General features: G+C 37.6%; 1 protein-coding gene across 3 annotated transcripts in view; it reads left to right on the forward strand.

Moving 5' to 3' along the window:
* The window catches only part of rxrab (retinoid x receptor, alpha b), a 47,516-nt gene extending 41,174 nt beyond the window's left edge, over positions 1-6,342 (forward strand). For 2 of the 3 annotated variants that reach the window (XR_014531249.1, XR_014531250.1), the window contains 4 exons: positions 1,333-1,424; positions 1,799-1,904; positions 3,237-4,734; positions 4,766-6,342. Coding sequence is in view for 1 of the 3 variants with exons in the window: in XM_083527700.1 (XP_083383826.1) it covers positions 1,333-1,424; positions 1,799-1,904; positions 3,237-3,384 (346 nt within the window). In the remaining 2 variants the exon portion in view is untranslated. Of the gene's footprint in view, positions 1-1,332; positions 1,425-1,798; positions 1,905-3,236 lie in introns of all 3 variants that reach the window. The other variant, XM_083527700.1, reaches the window with a different exon arrangement.
* Positions 6,343-15,802: the final 9,460 nt, after the last annotated feature.

Genomic DNA, 15,802 nt, shown 5'->3' on the forward strand with positions numbered 1-15,802 from the left:
TACATTATACAATAAGATGAAACAAACTGGTTATAATAATATGATTGTGTAAAGTTGGCACAGCTCACAGCCCTCTCAACCGCTTTTTTAGAGAAAACGTGTCAAGTCAAGTGAAGTTTATTTCTATAGCACTTTTCACAACAGACATTGTCTCAAAGCAGCTTTACAGAAATCAACAGTCAAGGTGAACGATGTGCATTTATCCCTGATGAGCAAGCCATGACGTGTAAGATGCAATATGACCAAAATGATAATTTTGTAATGTTTTCCCTTTTTTGGGGGGGGACATTAAAAATTTGGTGGAAGCTTTGACTATAAATATTGTGCCTAAAAACCAGTTCTTGCACTGACTAACCATGATTTAGTGTGCATGTGGAGAAAGTGACATTGTTCACATCTTCACTGAGCTTTAATATTGACTACATTTAGAAGATTTATAAGATGGATTCCTATCGGATTCAAATCATTCTATCCTCTCGGGTTTCCAAGTGGAAAAATGTCAAACAACATAAAGCACATTTACAAGCTCAATCTATTCTGAGCTCCAGCTCGTGAACTCAAGCATGTATTAATCAAGACATTTGGTACACAACACACCGTGTGATTCTCTACCACTGCTCAGCTGGTATCTCTCTCTCTCTCAGGGAAGGCATGTTTCAAGACTTTTTACACCTAGCTGGTAGGATGAACTTCTTTCTGAGTCACTAGGAGTCTCTTCTAAAGATTTTCCTCTTCTAGAAGCACTTAACTCAGCACTTCTCCTTATAAAAATGGAGTCTCTCACTATTTTTCTCTTGTAAGTCATAGTCATAGTGGATAAGGGCATTTGCCAAATGTAAATGTAGTCTAAAAGATCTCAAATACCAATAAATCCTTGTTTTTTTAAATACACTATCACATTGCCTGTCCTAATCTTTATACACTCTCTGGTTGAGAGCTATCAGACCAGGACTTTTATGGCCGAGAGTTTTGCGACTGCCGTAGATCATCTTTAAAGGAGATGTTTGAAAATGACGTTACACGGTGTCTTGCCTGATTGATTGCACTTTTACATTAGGCCACATGGAAGCTTTATGTCGATATGAGATCATGTTTCCCTTTTCCATATGAAATCTGTCACTGTCCTGCTTAATTTAATGTCCAAGCAGTATAGTGCAAAGAACGGAGACATTTCATGGCGTAATGGTTTGGATACAGAGAGGTCGTGATGAGTCATTTTGATGTCGTTCCGTGTAAGGCATTTTCCTCCAAATTTGCGAAACGCGAACTCATCAGTAAAACCAGAACGGTTACTGTTGCGAAGTAACACCAAGTCGCTTTTTATTGGAACAGAGTGCTGACAGAGCTGGTGTCTAAGATGCGAGACATGCAGATGGACAAGTCTGAGCTTGGATGCCTGCGAGCTATTGTTCTTTTCAATCCAGGTACAGAAAAATGCACCATAGCACATCGAAATACACTTAAAAATGACTTACTTACAGAGATAAAAAAAACTGAAACTGAATCTAAAGAAAGAATGCATTGTGAATTGTATGTAATATAAAGAATGGGCTTCGTAATCTGCCATATTTTGTAAACAAAAAAGTTACGCAGCATCCATTATATTGATGTATTGTGCTGTAGATATGATAATTCTTTTTTTAACACCTCTTTCCTCATACAAAATCGAAATGATTTTAACGTGGCATCACTTCGTGTACGCTCCACCATACATCCGAGCTGTTTACGATGCACTGATTTTCATGTTCTTAAAATCAGTCATAACACATCATGTTCATCTCCCCCTCCCCCCATATAGACTCTAAAGGCCTGTCTAACCCAACAGAGGTGGAGGCACTTCGAGAGCGAGTTTACGCTTCACTGGAGGCCTATTGTAAACAGAAATACCCCGATCAGCCTGGGAGGTAAATATACACAAACCTGTTATGCTGGTGTGCAGTAAGACACTCTTTCAAAATTATATTTTGGCTGCTTAGAGAATGTTATTAAAATTAGAAATGTCGGTGGTTTTGACGTTAGCGCAAGTATAAATTGCAGAATCTCTGTAATTACTAGTGGATTTTACCGATATTGATAGTTAGTTTGCATCATACTTGCTGATAATCAACAGATTTTTTTTTATGTTTTGAAAATGAATACTGGATACAGAAATAACACTGCATGTAAAAACTTTTTTTCATAAAAATAAATGTAATTTCAATTGTCTGGCTTTTGTCAAGACATTAAAAGATGGACGGTTTAAAGCATGACTGGATTTTATGCGAAATGGTAACGCCTTAAAGAAAGATTCCATTTGTAACCTGTGTTAAGAAATGCTTTAGAAGTGTTGTTTGTTTGTTACTAAATTAAAAAATTGACTAATACATTTTTTAATTCAGTTCATTTTTATTTTATCTGTTAACTTTAGTTAATGCACTACGAACTAACATGAACGAGGTACAGAGCGCAGGCTCTCGTCAAAACAAACAGCACGTGCCGTCAGTGATTTACCTCTAGAGGCCGCTCTCGTACTGTATAATGACAGCGGATCTTCTCCTCGCAGACGCAACTTGGAAAAACTATCATATGGATTTTTGCCGATAGTTCCAGCAATCAAATATCGTTGCCGATTAATTGGCAAAACCAATAAGGTGTTTATTTATTTGATTGGCTGATTACACTTACTAAAGGATGCTTTCACACATTTTAGTCATTTCAGAGCTAAACTAATACATTGGGTTTGCTTTTTGTTGCGTTTTCAGCACATGTAAAAAAAAAAAGGGCCTACAGTTTATATATTTTAGTATGTCTAACACATTATTGACTAATCACTCTTAAATAATGCAAATTCAGAATTACCTTAACTATGTGTGCAAAAACAAAAAACAAGAATTACCACAGTGAACAGGAGCTAGCTAGCTAGGTGGAAAAACATTGTGTTTAGCATCCATCATTTTTCATTCCCTGTTTATCGGGCTGGATATTGAACCAAAATCTATCTGATCGAGACAGAAAATGTTCAAGGGTTCAAATAAAAACTGCATATGTGAAACCATCCATATAGGTAGGACAACATGCTCAGTTGTAAGGCTTCTGAGCTGAAGATCATGAGTTTAAATCTTAGTTCTCATAATCTCCATCTCCTAGGCCCTTAGCCATGCTACTTTGTGTAAATTATTTAGTTGCTCTGAATACGGGCGTCTGCCAGATGCCATTAATGTAATGTAATGTAATGTTTCTTTACATGCTTTGAGCAGATTTGCCAAACTGCTACTTCGCCTGCCTGCCCTGCGCTCCATTGGCCTGAAGTGTCTGGAGCACCTCTTTTTCTTCAAACTCATCGGAGACACACCCATTGACACTTTTCTCATGGAAATGCTGGAGGCGCCACACCAAATGACATAATGGAGCAGTGCCTTAACCCCTCCCATAGCAATGCCACTCAGAATTCCCGTAAAGAAACATTGCAGTCTCATGCACACATCACCTTAAGGACTTCGGGACTCCATAAAGAGATGCATCTTTCTCTTTCTCTCTCTCTCTCTCTCTCTCTCTCTCTCTCTCTCTCTCTCTCTCGCTCTCTCTCTCTCTCGCTCTCTCTCTCTTTCTCTCTCTCTCTCTCTCTCTCTTTCCCTCTCTCTCTCTCAGTGACACCTGCTTTAACAGCAAAACATCTTGCAGTCCAGGAGACGAACAGTTGGAATTTGCAAAAAACATAAAAGACCATTTACTATCGAGTCGTTCATAAGGAGGATGGATTAGGAGAGTCATGATCAGTATGCTTGGGAGCTAAAAGCTGGCTGCACGGATTTGAGCAGATCTTTTGGTCGAAAACGATTTCTTTAACAGTCTGCCTCACAGTGACCTACCTCCGCAGTCCACTCTGTTCACAACGTCTCTGTTTCACACCTGTACACTTTCACATCAAGTGTGTGTATAGGTTTCCTGAACGGATGCAAAATTCTGCAATACCTCATACACCCTCCTGTAACACAGGACCCCTTTTTTCTGACTCCTCATTACTGCCTTTGGTATGGACTGTACTTTATGTACTATAACATTCATATTGCAATGTTGTTGTTTTTTTATATTTCAAAATTCAATAATGAGAGAAAGACGTATAAGACAGGAATGGTTGTATTTGCAGCACTTAAATGATTACATGTTTGTTTTTTTGTTTTTTTCAAACTTTTTTTTTTTTTAAACGTTCGGCTGTAGCGGAGACACGTGAATGACAGAGAACGATCTAGAATGATAATCGTGGGCGCTCTTTGCCTGCGTTTAATGATTGGGGAAAAAAAGCAATGATTCTTTGTTGTTTGTGTAAAATGTTTGATTATCAATCGTTCGTTTGCCCTAATAATTCATCTCATTAATGGATCGAGTAATTCCAAAGATTTTTTCATTGGAATGTCATGTGATTATTCCCAGCAAAGCGGCATTTGTGCTACGGGAATAAGCAATTAGGCTACGTTCACATTTTAGAAAAGCCACGAATACAATTTTTTTTGCCTACACAAGACACAAACCTTCTCAGTTTCGATTCGGGACACTTTCTAAACGGTACTAGATTCAGATATTAAGCATATTTCCACAGGGGTGGTCGTTTGCTACGAGTGCTAACAAGAAAAAAGGAAATGACAGTAACATGAAAAGCCATCAAAGGCTCTACATTTGGACTTTTATATTCATTTAGCCATATAAATGGTGCCAAGCTGTCAGTCTACTGTCATTACAGAGATTTTTGCTCTGAAGGCTTCAGTTTCATTTAGTAATGAAACTGAAGGCTTCAGTTTCATTACTAAATCTTTCAAGTATGTTTGTTGGTTTTCCTGACACTTGGATCATACGTGCAATGTTATTTGCTTTAAAAGAAAAAATGCTCATTGTAAGTAATTTCAGGGCAGAGGTCTAAGGTCACCAACATGAACGCGATCTGGCAAATGCAGAAAGAGAAAGGTTAATCTGCCCCCTGGTGTTCACACGCAATACTACAGATTTTGTTAATGTATTCAGATTATTAAGACCTTCAGAACTGAATATTGGCTTTTAATGTGAACATCTGGCCTCAGGGATGTAGAGGGCATTTTAAAAGAGATTACTCTGCCACCTGGTGCATCACCGGTGATACAACAGTTCAAACATTACGCCAGGAATCTGAAGAATCCTTTCGTTCGAAAGTGTTTCGATTTTCAAGCATTGCAATGTAACCAGACCTCAGGCTTTGTGAAAACACTTGTACGTTATAGTATTATAGTCTGTTATAGTTATAGTCAGACTCATATTGTGCAATGACTTTCTGTATTATAAGGAGCAGACCGATTGTTTTGATGTTTGCTAAAAAAAGGAACCTCTTGCAGACTGAGCCAGGCTGAACTAAAACAGTGCTCTTATATAGCAAACAATGGTTTGAGATTATTACTTTGATTATTATTACAATTATTATAATTATTACTTCAGATTTTCAGCATCGAGACAGTCACTGAACGCTCTTTCAGTAGTCACATATCTTAAGTCATTGAAAGCAGAAGCTACCACTCAGGCGCATACATGGTTTACATGCAGTTTCTTTACATACAATTTTTGTTTGTTTGTTTTTTTGTTGTTTTTTTTTTTTTTTTTTACAGCATTATACATTTTTATTCTTTAGTCTTGCCTAAAGCCCGTTTCTCCAGTAGCCTGAAACTCTGGGCTTTAAACACCAGCATAAAGTCATAGGAAGAACAAACAAAAAAAAAAAACGATCTTTTCTGACATTTATTGAAGCAGAAATCCAAGCCAAAACTCTAAAAGGCCCTAATCTGGAATAATCCTGGGTTTGGGACCTGATGGAAGACCGACAGGGTTTTGAAGATGAACAGAGACATCTGAAACACTTATTTCATGATAATCAAAGTTTTTGGCAAGCCAAGAAAAGAGTTTGGTTCAAAGAGAAGAATCTATTTTTGTACGATTGTCATTTTATCCTTGTGTTCCAGGACTTAATCCTATTAAATGTTGCTTACATTAATTGTATACATGTCGATTTGTAAAATGGAATGGGTTTTGCCCTCTGAACAGGTTGCTGTTAAAAGATTTTCCATATTGTTGTTGTTGCTGTTTAACATCATTGGGTTTCACCTGGAAAGCGCATTTTTATATATCAGTACAGTAAGAATGAGTTCAATTGTGTGTTATCGTACAGTGTTTTTTTTTTGTTTTGTTTTGTTTTTGTTTTTTTTTTGTTACTGTTGTTCAAAAGGACAATTAAATGCTCAATTTTGAAAGTTATTTTCCATAGTGCATGACAGAACCATTAACCTTTTACAGACTTATTTGAAGACATCCATAATAAAACATGTTTTTATGTTTTCCCCATGAAAATAGACATCAATTTGCAGTATTTTTTCAGACATCATAGTTGTATATTTAAACAGTATAAAATAGACTTTTTTTGTAAAAAATCTAAAATAATTCATGCATACATACGTTGGAATGAAAAAATACAACTTTTTATCTTGACAAAAGTGAGACCTGAAGCATTACAGCAAAAATGCATTCAGAAAAAAACACTGAGCCTCGTATTTTCTTTTAATCTGTAGACCATCTGGAATTGACCCAGGTGCAAAGTTTGAATGTATTCCAACATGGGAATTCCACCATTTTCATGGGATAAAACCATGTATAAAAACATTGAACTGTAATAGTCAAAGTTTAGCTTATCTTCTTCTTCTTTCGGCTTCTCCCATTAGGGGGCGCCACAGAGGATCATCCGTCTCCTTATCCCCCTGTCCTCTACATCTGCCTCTGTCAAACCAACTACCTTCATGTCTTCCCTCACCACATCCATAAACGTCCCCCTTAGTCGTCCTCTTTTCCTCCCTCCTGGTGGCTCCATCCTCAGCATTGTCCTACCGATATACCCCATGTCCTTCCTCTGCACATGTCCACACCATCTCAATCACACCTCCCTCACCTTGTCCCCAAAACGACCTACATGCGCTGTCCCTCTAATAAACTCGTTTCTAATCCTGTCCATCGTCGTCACTCCCAACGAAAACCTCAACATCTTCAGCTCTGCTACTCCCAGCTCCACCTCCTGTCTTTTACTCAATGCCACTGTCTCCAAACCAGACAACATCACAGGTCTCACCACAGTCCTATAAACTTTCCCTTTCACTCTCACAGATACTCTTCTATCACAAATCACTCCTGCTATCACACTTCTTCACCCACTCCACCCTGCCTGCACTTTAATGGATGCAATACAGATAGGAAATAACAGAAAAACAGAAGTCTAATCACTGCACGGACAGCAAACATTATACACATTCCTCAGACTGAACATACTGTACATCTCTCACCGAAAACATTTCATTAGTCCTGTGCCTTAGCGTTTGCTCTTGAAATGTTTAATAGTCTTGTCGTTCTCCTGTGGTGCCGATGCGATGATGTTCTCTGCAGGACGACAATCAGTCGCAATCATCGTCTAGAAACAAATCATAAACAAACAGCCTCACACCATTTACGCGGCGTGTGTGACAACTTTTCCCCGTCCAATATAAATAATGTTGTCAGTTCTACAAATAATATATAGTTATGTATTATAGTAATGGATCCAGGTGGTCTTTGGAAAAGAAGAAAATCCACCGGAGAAGTTTTTACAAGCTTCAAATTGGAAATCCTCCTACATACTGTATATAGAAAAAGCATGTCTGGATGTACAAAAGCTGCCTACATACAGTGTGCTTACCACCAGAGACCGAGAAATTGGCAAATATTTCTCATTTTTATGTACATGCAACCTCTGATGTAAGATCCTGCAGGAACACGCTACAGGAGTCAGTAATTCACGAGTACATGCAGATTGTTCGCGGAATATTTGGGCCAAAATATATCTTTTAAAGCAATTTTACTGTTCTGGATCTGTTAAGAAATACAGCTTTGGTCTTTGGTTTGAACTACAGCTGAAAGATTAACAAGTAATACAACCCGGTTCACCCAAAACATACGCCTAAAAGCATCTGTTAGGTCGGGTTTGAGTTAGAGCCCTCGCCTTCGCCTTCACCTCTGCATGTGCTCAGCTGCTCTATTATTTGTTAATCTTGCAGCTGTAGATCTAAACAAAGACCAAAGCTATATATTCAACAGATCTTTAAAGTAAAATTGCTTTCAAAATATATTTCGGCCCAAATATTCTACAAGAAATCCGATACATGTGACTTACCGGCTCCTGTTGCCTGTTCATGCATCATCAAACATTATACACTGGACATACAAATATGCTAAGCTTCTTTTGCCAGGTGTAGTTTAAAATTAGCTTTCTAGTCCTATCTATTCAGAAAAGAGACAGAGATTCGACATGAGAATAAAAATAGACAATTTTATTTGCCTTCTGCAGAAGCAAATAGGCGTTCATCAGTCAGACAATGCTGCACCGAGAAGCGCTCCGATAAACGTTTCTCACCGTGCTTTTAAACTTTCAAGACAATATTATTAATTCTCTTATTACGACATTGCATACTTATAATCGATTGTTTTCTCGCGCTGTTTTAGTTCACTTCACCCTAGTGACGCACTTTGCACACAGATGTTTTCCCATTCTGTACAAAGATAATCTTTTATCTTTCTTTGTTTTGCTTAGGTGAGAGCACAGTGCCCGGTCAAGAGCATTGTGTTCAGACATGCTGCCTTGATCACGCTCTATATTGCAAGCTTTATGGATTATTGCAGTTTAGCAATGAAAAAACTTCATACATACACTGATTATAACAAAATACATATACTTAAACAGAATTATAATATTAATGTAAAAATTTTATCTTACACAGGTTAAACTGTAGAGCAGATGTTTTCTATTTTCTCAACATTTTAATACACAACTTAGTTATAGTCTAGTAATTACATTGGATAAGTGGTGCTCCAAGAGTGCTGATATTTAGTATAACTCTATTATATAAAACTCTACTATCTAGTAGAATTCTACTATTCATTACATTAAAGCTGTTTGTGCACTTAGTCTGTGTCAGCACACAATGCTTCATCAGTCTCTGGCTTCTTTGAGAGCTATTTTTCAAAAGTATTTGGCCCTGTTTTGTCTAAATCAGTAAACGATATGTATTCCTTGCTTATAGGCGTGTTGTGAATAAGCAATATCACACTTGCAGTCGTGCTGTTGTACTTATTATCAATATAATACCCATATTACCAGGCTTACCCATGTCCCAGCATGTATTCTCGTGTTTATATCTAAATAAATACATGCTGATACAATAGCTCTCTTGTTCCTGTGATAACATTACATTTGCATAATGGGAGTCAGTTCTCAAACCTGATTGGTCAGAGCATGTGCATTTATATTTTGGTTTTTTGGTGTCATAATTGCATGATTTGAATAGTTGTTCTGGCTGTTATATTGATGACATGTGAATTTGAATATTATTGCATTCGTTTCTATGGTAACAGTTTGTTAACCGCAAATTGTATTATGACGTTTCACATAATCTTTTATTACTCCAAATGAAACAAAAACAAGAAAAACAAATCTATTGTTTGGCAAAGTAAAATGTATAAAATATAATATAGACACATTTTTTTCCTATTTTTGCACTTCTCCATTTGCTGCTGTCTCTGTAGACGTCTTCCTCCTGTTGGCGAATGATACGTGTGGTGGTCGTTGGTAACCTGGGCCTTGACCGATCCGGTATGAAATTCTGATTCCTGATCAGCATATATGTGACTGGAACTAAGAGTGCACTGGCTTGTGCAACCCTAATTGTTCTAAATAATATGTTCAATTAGGATGTTTATAAAGCAATTGTGTTTTATACGCACAGTGGACTGGCAGACAACACCCAGCACATGGAAGGCAAACACTCACATCCAGTGTTCCAGCCAATATGTATTTCCCATTGGGTAAAAACCAATCGAATGAGTCAGTTGGGTTGTTAAAATCTAGAGGTGCAAAAAAGTGTACTGTTAATCCAGTCGTAATACGTTCCTCATTTCTTCTCTACACAGCTCTTTGGGATGACTGTGGTCCACAGGGACAGATGGGGGGGTCTGGCCCTACTGTCTGGCTTGAGACCTCCTGCACAGGGTGGTGAGGGTATGTGCCAGCCAGGGTGTGAAGGTAGTCAGTTATTGTACCAGGGCATAATTATTCTGATATTATTGACCTCTGGTCCTTTCATCCCTGTATGATGTAGTGGGAGTTGGGAAATAAGTGGTTGATGCTCTGCGTTCCTGATCAGAAGGTCAGGGAGTACAACCCCAAGTATCGCCAAGCAGCCACTCTTGGGGATATGCAAAAAATAATTTCACTGTGTTATAATGTACATGTGACAAGCCTCTTGTAATTCACCGTCATGCTAAATAGCAAAGATACTCATTTTCACTAACTCCCAGCTTCTGTGTTGCTGCTCTTTACTTGTAGCTGGCCAATGGAGCTAAACAAACAGAAATAAAAAGAGCAAACAGAGTAGGAGTTGTGTTTCTTCTGAGGTGTTTCTTAGCACATTTTTTAGTTTGCTCAGCAATATAACCAGTTACAGTAAAGTAGTGTATACTGAGTGATAACTCTGTATTTCTCTGTTAGCACTGTATAAATGTTTGGGACCCCCTCAATAGTAAGTCAATGATTTACAGACTCCTCATTATTTGTATTTGATGCCCAATCACAGGTCATCTCTTTTAAGCGATTCTCAAAATAGGGGGTTGTGAAGCTTGTGCAGTGTTGTAACAAAACAAAACATGCTAGGAAGCTCTAGACCCCTATCAGGAGTCAAAAACCACATTAGTGCCACAGTCTAGGTGTGGTGCTAGACATATGCAGGCAGGAATTTCATGCAGAGAGTGTTCATTGTCTGACGGTCTGAAACCTTCTTCTCTCAATGGTCCTCATCTGAAGAGCTCTAGATGCGTGATAATTGTCTGATAAACAATCAGCATTAATGTTTGACAATAGGAGACAAAGAATCTGAGTACCAGCTCACAGGAATAGGAAAAAGTGGTCTAGACTTTACATTGGGGCCGCATGGTCAGGTAGAGAACTGTTGTTGAGACACAGCCAATCAAAGGAGAAGAGATGGATGTCCTGGAGGTGGTTTTGTTAAAATCACTGATGTAAGAACACAAGAAGAGCTTGTGTCAGGCTCCAAACAGTCCAGACCTCAATAATGGAATTCTAATGTGCATGATTTGGCTGTTTACTGGCCATCGTTGCTTACAGCACAGGTGGCTGTAGAAAAGATGCCTTGTGTAGGCACATAATGCCAAAACACTGCCATCATCTGGCTGAGATGTAGCATCAGATTGCATACGAAAACACAGAAATGAACAATCCCATGCAAACATCTGTAATTAAAAAGCTTTTGTTCAGCTATTAGACTTTCTGTGAAAAAAAAAGTTTTGGATGATGTCAGGTGGGCTGGCATGGTCCATACTGATGAACATAGAATTAACCCAGCAAAGGCCACTGTCATTCCATATGCTCTATGGCCAAAACTAACCCTGTAAGAAGGAGTACATATGCAGTAAACAGAATTCAGTACAACTGAATGGATCAGCTAAATGGAAATGTCGCTGGATTTTTGGGCTCGATCTAAAACAGAATCTAAACAGAAGTGCAAATCAAAATCTAATTGTATTTGCCACATACACATACATACAGAGTACGACATGCAGTGAAATGCTTTTTACGATGGTCCGGCATGAGGGAATAGAATGAGGGAAAATAAACCCAAGAAAAAAAAGAAGGTAGATAATTAAAAATATGAACTATATCAAACAGATGAAGAAATATGTGAAAAAAAGGCCTATTTGCAATAGATAACAGTAGATAAATACGGTATGAGGTCCAGATATTACAGGGATGAGGGTGATATACTATATATAATATACTGTGCAAAGATTATGCATAGCCAGACATGTGAGAAGATGATATACACAAATGACATGATATATAGTTATGTACAAGTATTTATGAAAAGTAGGTATGATACAGTATACACAGTATAAATATGGGTGGAATGTACAGTAGTGAGTTATGGATGGTGCGAAAAGAAATGTGTAGTGGATAAGCAGTGCAAAATACACAGGAAGTGACAATGCAGTATTGAATCAGCTGTTCAGTGCTGTAACAGCCAAAGGAAAAAAGCTTTTCTTTAGTCTGTATGTGCGGCTCTGAGGCACCTGTAGCGTCTGCCTGATGGGAGACGGGTGAATAGTCTATGGTTGGGTTGAGAGTTATCTTTGATGATGCTCCTCACCTTTTACAGACAGTGTTTATTGTAAATGTTCTCCAGGAGGGAAGCTGAGTTTTCACCACCCTCTGAAGGGCTTTACGATCTGAAGCAGTGCGACTGCTGTACCACACTGAGATGCTCTCAATGGTACAGCGGTAAAAGTTCTCCAGAATCCTGTAGCACAGACGAGACTTTTTAAGTCTCCTCAGAAAAATCAGGCGCTGTCGTGCGTTCCAACTCAGGATAGAAGAGATTAGAGATTAGGTGAGATCCTCAGAGATGTGGACTCCAAAGATCTTAAAGCTCAACAGCAGCTTTGTTGATGCCAATGGGAGTGTGAGTGAGAGTGAGTGAGTGTGAGTATGAACGAACCATTAAAGAATAAAAGCCAGGATGTTTGATGTTTTGATGATCAATTAGAACTTATTCAACACATCTGGGGTTAGAAATATTACATGAAATTTTGCTGTCAACCAAAAGAAACGGAAAAAATGGGTCCCATGTATAGAACAGATTTTACTCTACATGCTTCCTGTGACTGACCACACTCTGTGTTTCCACTTAATATTTGGTGTGTTAGGCCAATAAACCTTTTGTTTGGCTTTACAGGTTCCTCCGCAGAATTTTCTCTTTTCTGGCAAGTACACACTTTATGGTTTATGTTATGAGCCACATACCAGCTAACTGTTAATAGAACCAGTTGTTTATGTGGCACAGAGGTGGGAAGTAATGAAGTACAAAAACTTTATTATTGTAATTGAATAGATTTTTGTGTTTTACTTCACTATTTATTTTTAAACTTTTTACTTACGCTCATTACATTTTTACACAAATATCTGTACTTTCTACTTTTCAAAACAGGTTCGTTACTTTATTTTTATTCTATTATTATTATTATTCTATTATTATTATTATTATTAAAATATTCTATATTTTTTTTCTTCATTGCGTGCCATTTTCAGCCTATCAACCTATTTCCAACCACTGGTGTATCACTGATGTAGTCAGTACATCAACTTTTACCAGAGTCTTTCCAAACCAGAGTATCTGTACTTTTACTCGAGTGGAGGATGTGTGTACTTTTGCAATCTCTGATGTGTCACACTGTCTAAGTGTTTGTCTTCAGCATGATTGGTCATTACCACTGCCTAAAAACACAGTATTCTCACGATGAGGCACATCATAAGGATTGTTTCTCATGAACTCTACTGAGAGTCATGCCACTCAAGAGGTCCGTTCTGCAGTTCATTGCTATGTACCTCTTAAGATTCTAAAAGATCAACATCGTCCACCAATCAAATGAGTAAATTGAATCTACTTAAATGCACTTTCTATCCAACCAGAGAGAAATCATCTTTTTCTATGGAGACTTTTTGACTGTCACCTGGACCCTAAACAAAACTTGCTAAAAAGTCTCCAAAAGGGAACGCATGCCATGAAAGGGTTTTTAAGCTTCGTATGGTCACCACGTGACTTTTTGTTAAAGGTCTTGACATGTAATAGACATAGCCAACATTCCATTCCAATTTACTCTGTTACAAGATCTCAAGATAGTATGCTTGTGCTGCCCTGCTCCATTTCCGTAACACATTGCAAGTGGTACTAGTGGTTAACAATCCTTATGATGTGCCTCATCGTGAGAATACTGTGTTTTTAGGCAGTGGTAATGACCAATCATGCTGAAGACAAACACTTAGACAGTGTGACACATCAGAGATTGCAAAAGTACACACATCCTCCACTCGAGTAAAAGTACAGATACTCTGGTTTGGAAAGACTCTGGTAAAAGTTGATGTACTGACTACATCAGTGATACACCAGTGGTTGGAAATAGGTTGATAGGCTGAAAATGGCACGCAATGAAGAAAAAAAATATAGAATATTTTAATAATAATAATAATAATAGAATAATAATAATAATAGAATAAAAATAAAGTAACGAACCTGTTTTGAAAAGTAGAAAGTACAGATATTTGTGTAAAAATGTAATGAGCGTAAGTAAAAAGTTTAAAAATAAATAGTGAAGTAAAACACAAAAATCTATTCAATTACAATAATAAAGTTTTTGTACTTCATTACTTCCCACCTCTGTGCCACATAAACAACTGGTTCTATTAACAGTTAGCTGGTATGTGGCTCATAACATAAACCATAAAGTGTGTACTTGCCAGAAAAGAGAAAATTCTGCGGAGGAACCTGTAAAGCCAAACAAAAGGTTTATTGGCCTAACACACCAAATATTAAGTGGAAACACAGAGTGTGGTCAGTCACAGGAAGCATGTAGAGTAAAATCTGTTCTATACATGGGACCCATTTTTTCCGTTTCTTTTGGTTGACAGCAAAATTTCATGTAATATTTCTAACCCCAGATGTGTTGAATAAGTTCTAATTGATCATCAAAACATCAAACATCCTGGCTTTTATTCTTTAATGGTTTGTTCATACTCACACTCACTCACTCTCACTCACACTCCCATTGGCATCAACAAAGCTGCTGTTGAGCTTTAAGATCTTTGGAGTCCACATCTCTGAGGATCTCACCTAATCTCTAATCTCTTCTATCCTGAGTTGGAACGCACGACAGCGCCTGATTTTTCTGAGGAGACTTAAAAAGTCTCGTCTGTGCTACAGGATTCTGGAGAACTTTTACCGCTGTACCATTGAGAGCATCTCAGTGTGGTACAGCAGTCGCACTGCTTCGGATCGTAAAGCCCTTCAGAGGGTGGTGAAAACTCAGCTTCCCTCCTGGAGAACATTTACAATAAACACTGTCTGTAAAAGGTGAGGAGCATCATCAAAGATAACTCTCAACCCAACCATAGACTATTCACCCGTCTCCCATCAGGCAGACGCTACAGGTGCCTCAGAGCCGCACATACAGACTAAAGAAAAGCTTTTTTCCTTTGGCTGTTACAGCACTGAACAGCTGATTCAATACTGCATTGTCACTTCCTGTGTATTTTGCACTGCTTATCCACTACACATTTCTTTTCGCACCATCCATAACTCACTACTGTACATTCCACCCATATTTATACTGTGTATACTGTATCATACCTACTTTTCATAAATACTTGTACATAACTATATATCATGTCATTTGTGTATATATATATATATATATATATATACACAGTATATATACATCTATAACATTTATCTGCAGTTGAATTTGCACAATTGCTACTTTTCGCACTTCTGCTAGATGTTAAACAGCATTTCGTTTGCTGTGTACCTGTTATCTATCTATCTATCTATCTATCTATCTATCTATCTATCTATCTATCTATCTATCTATCTATCTATCTATCTATATGTGTGTGTGTGTGTGTGTGTGTGTGTATGTACAGTGAATAAATATAAAGGATATAGCAGTGCTATATTGTTGAAAAGTACAAGTAAATGGTTATAAGTCTATGACACTGTACAAGTAAATGGTTATAAGTATGACACTGTTGTAAAGGTACAACAAGTAAAAGGTTGTAAGGTTATGGCATTGAAAAATATATAAAATTATAAATATTTGGATGATGATAAATGATGGATGTGTATTATTTGTTTTAGTGTCTGGTTTAGTCTCTTTTGCTTGCATGGTTAGT

This window comes from Silurus aristotelis, assembly GCF_946808225.1.
Source record: "Silurus aristotelis genome assembly, chromosome: 23".
NCBI classification, from domain to species: Eukaryota; Metazoa; Chordata; class Actinopteri; order Siluriformes; family Siluridae; genus Silurus; species Silurus aristotelis.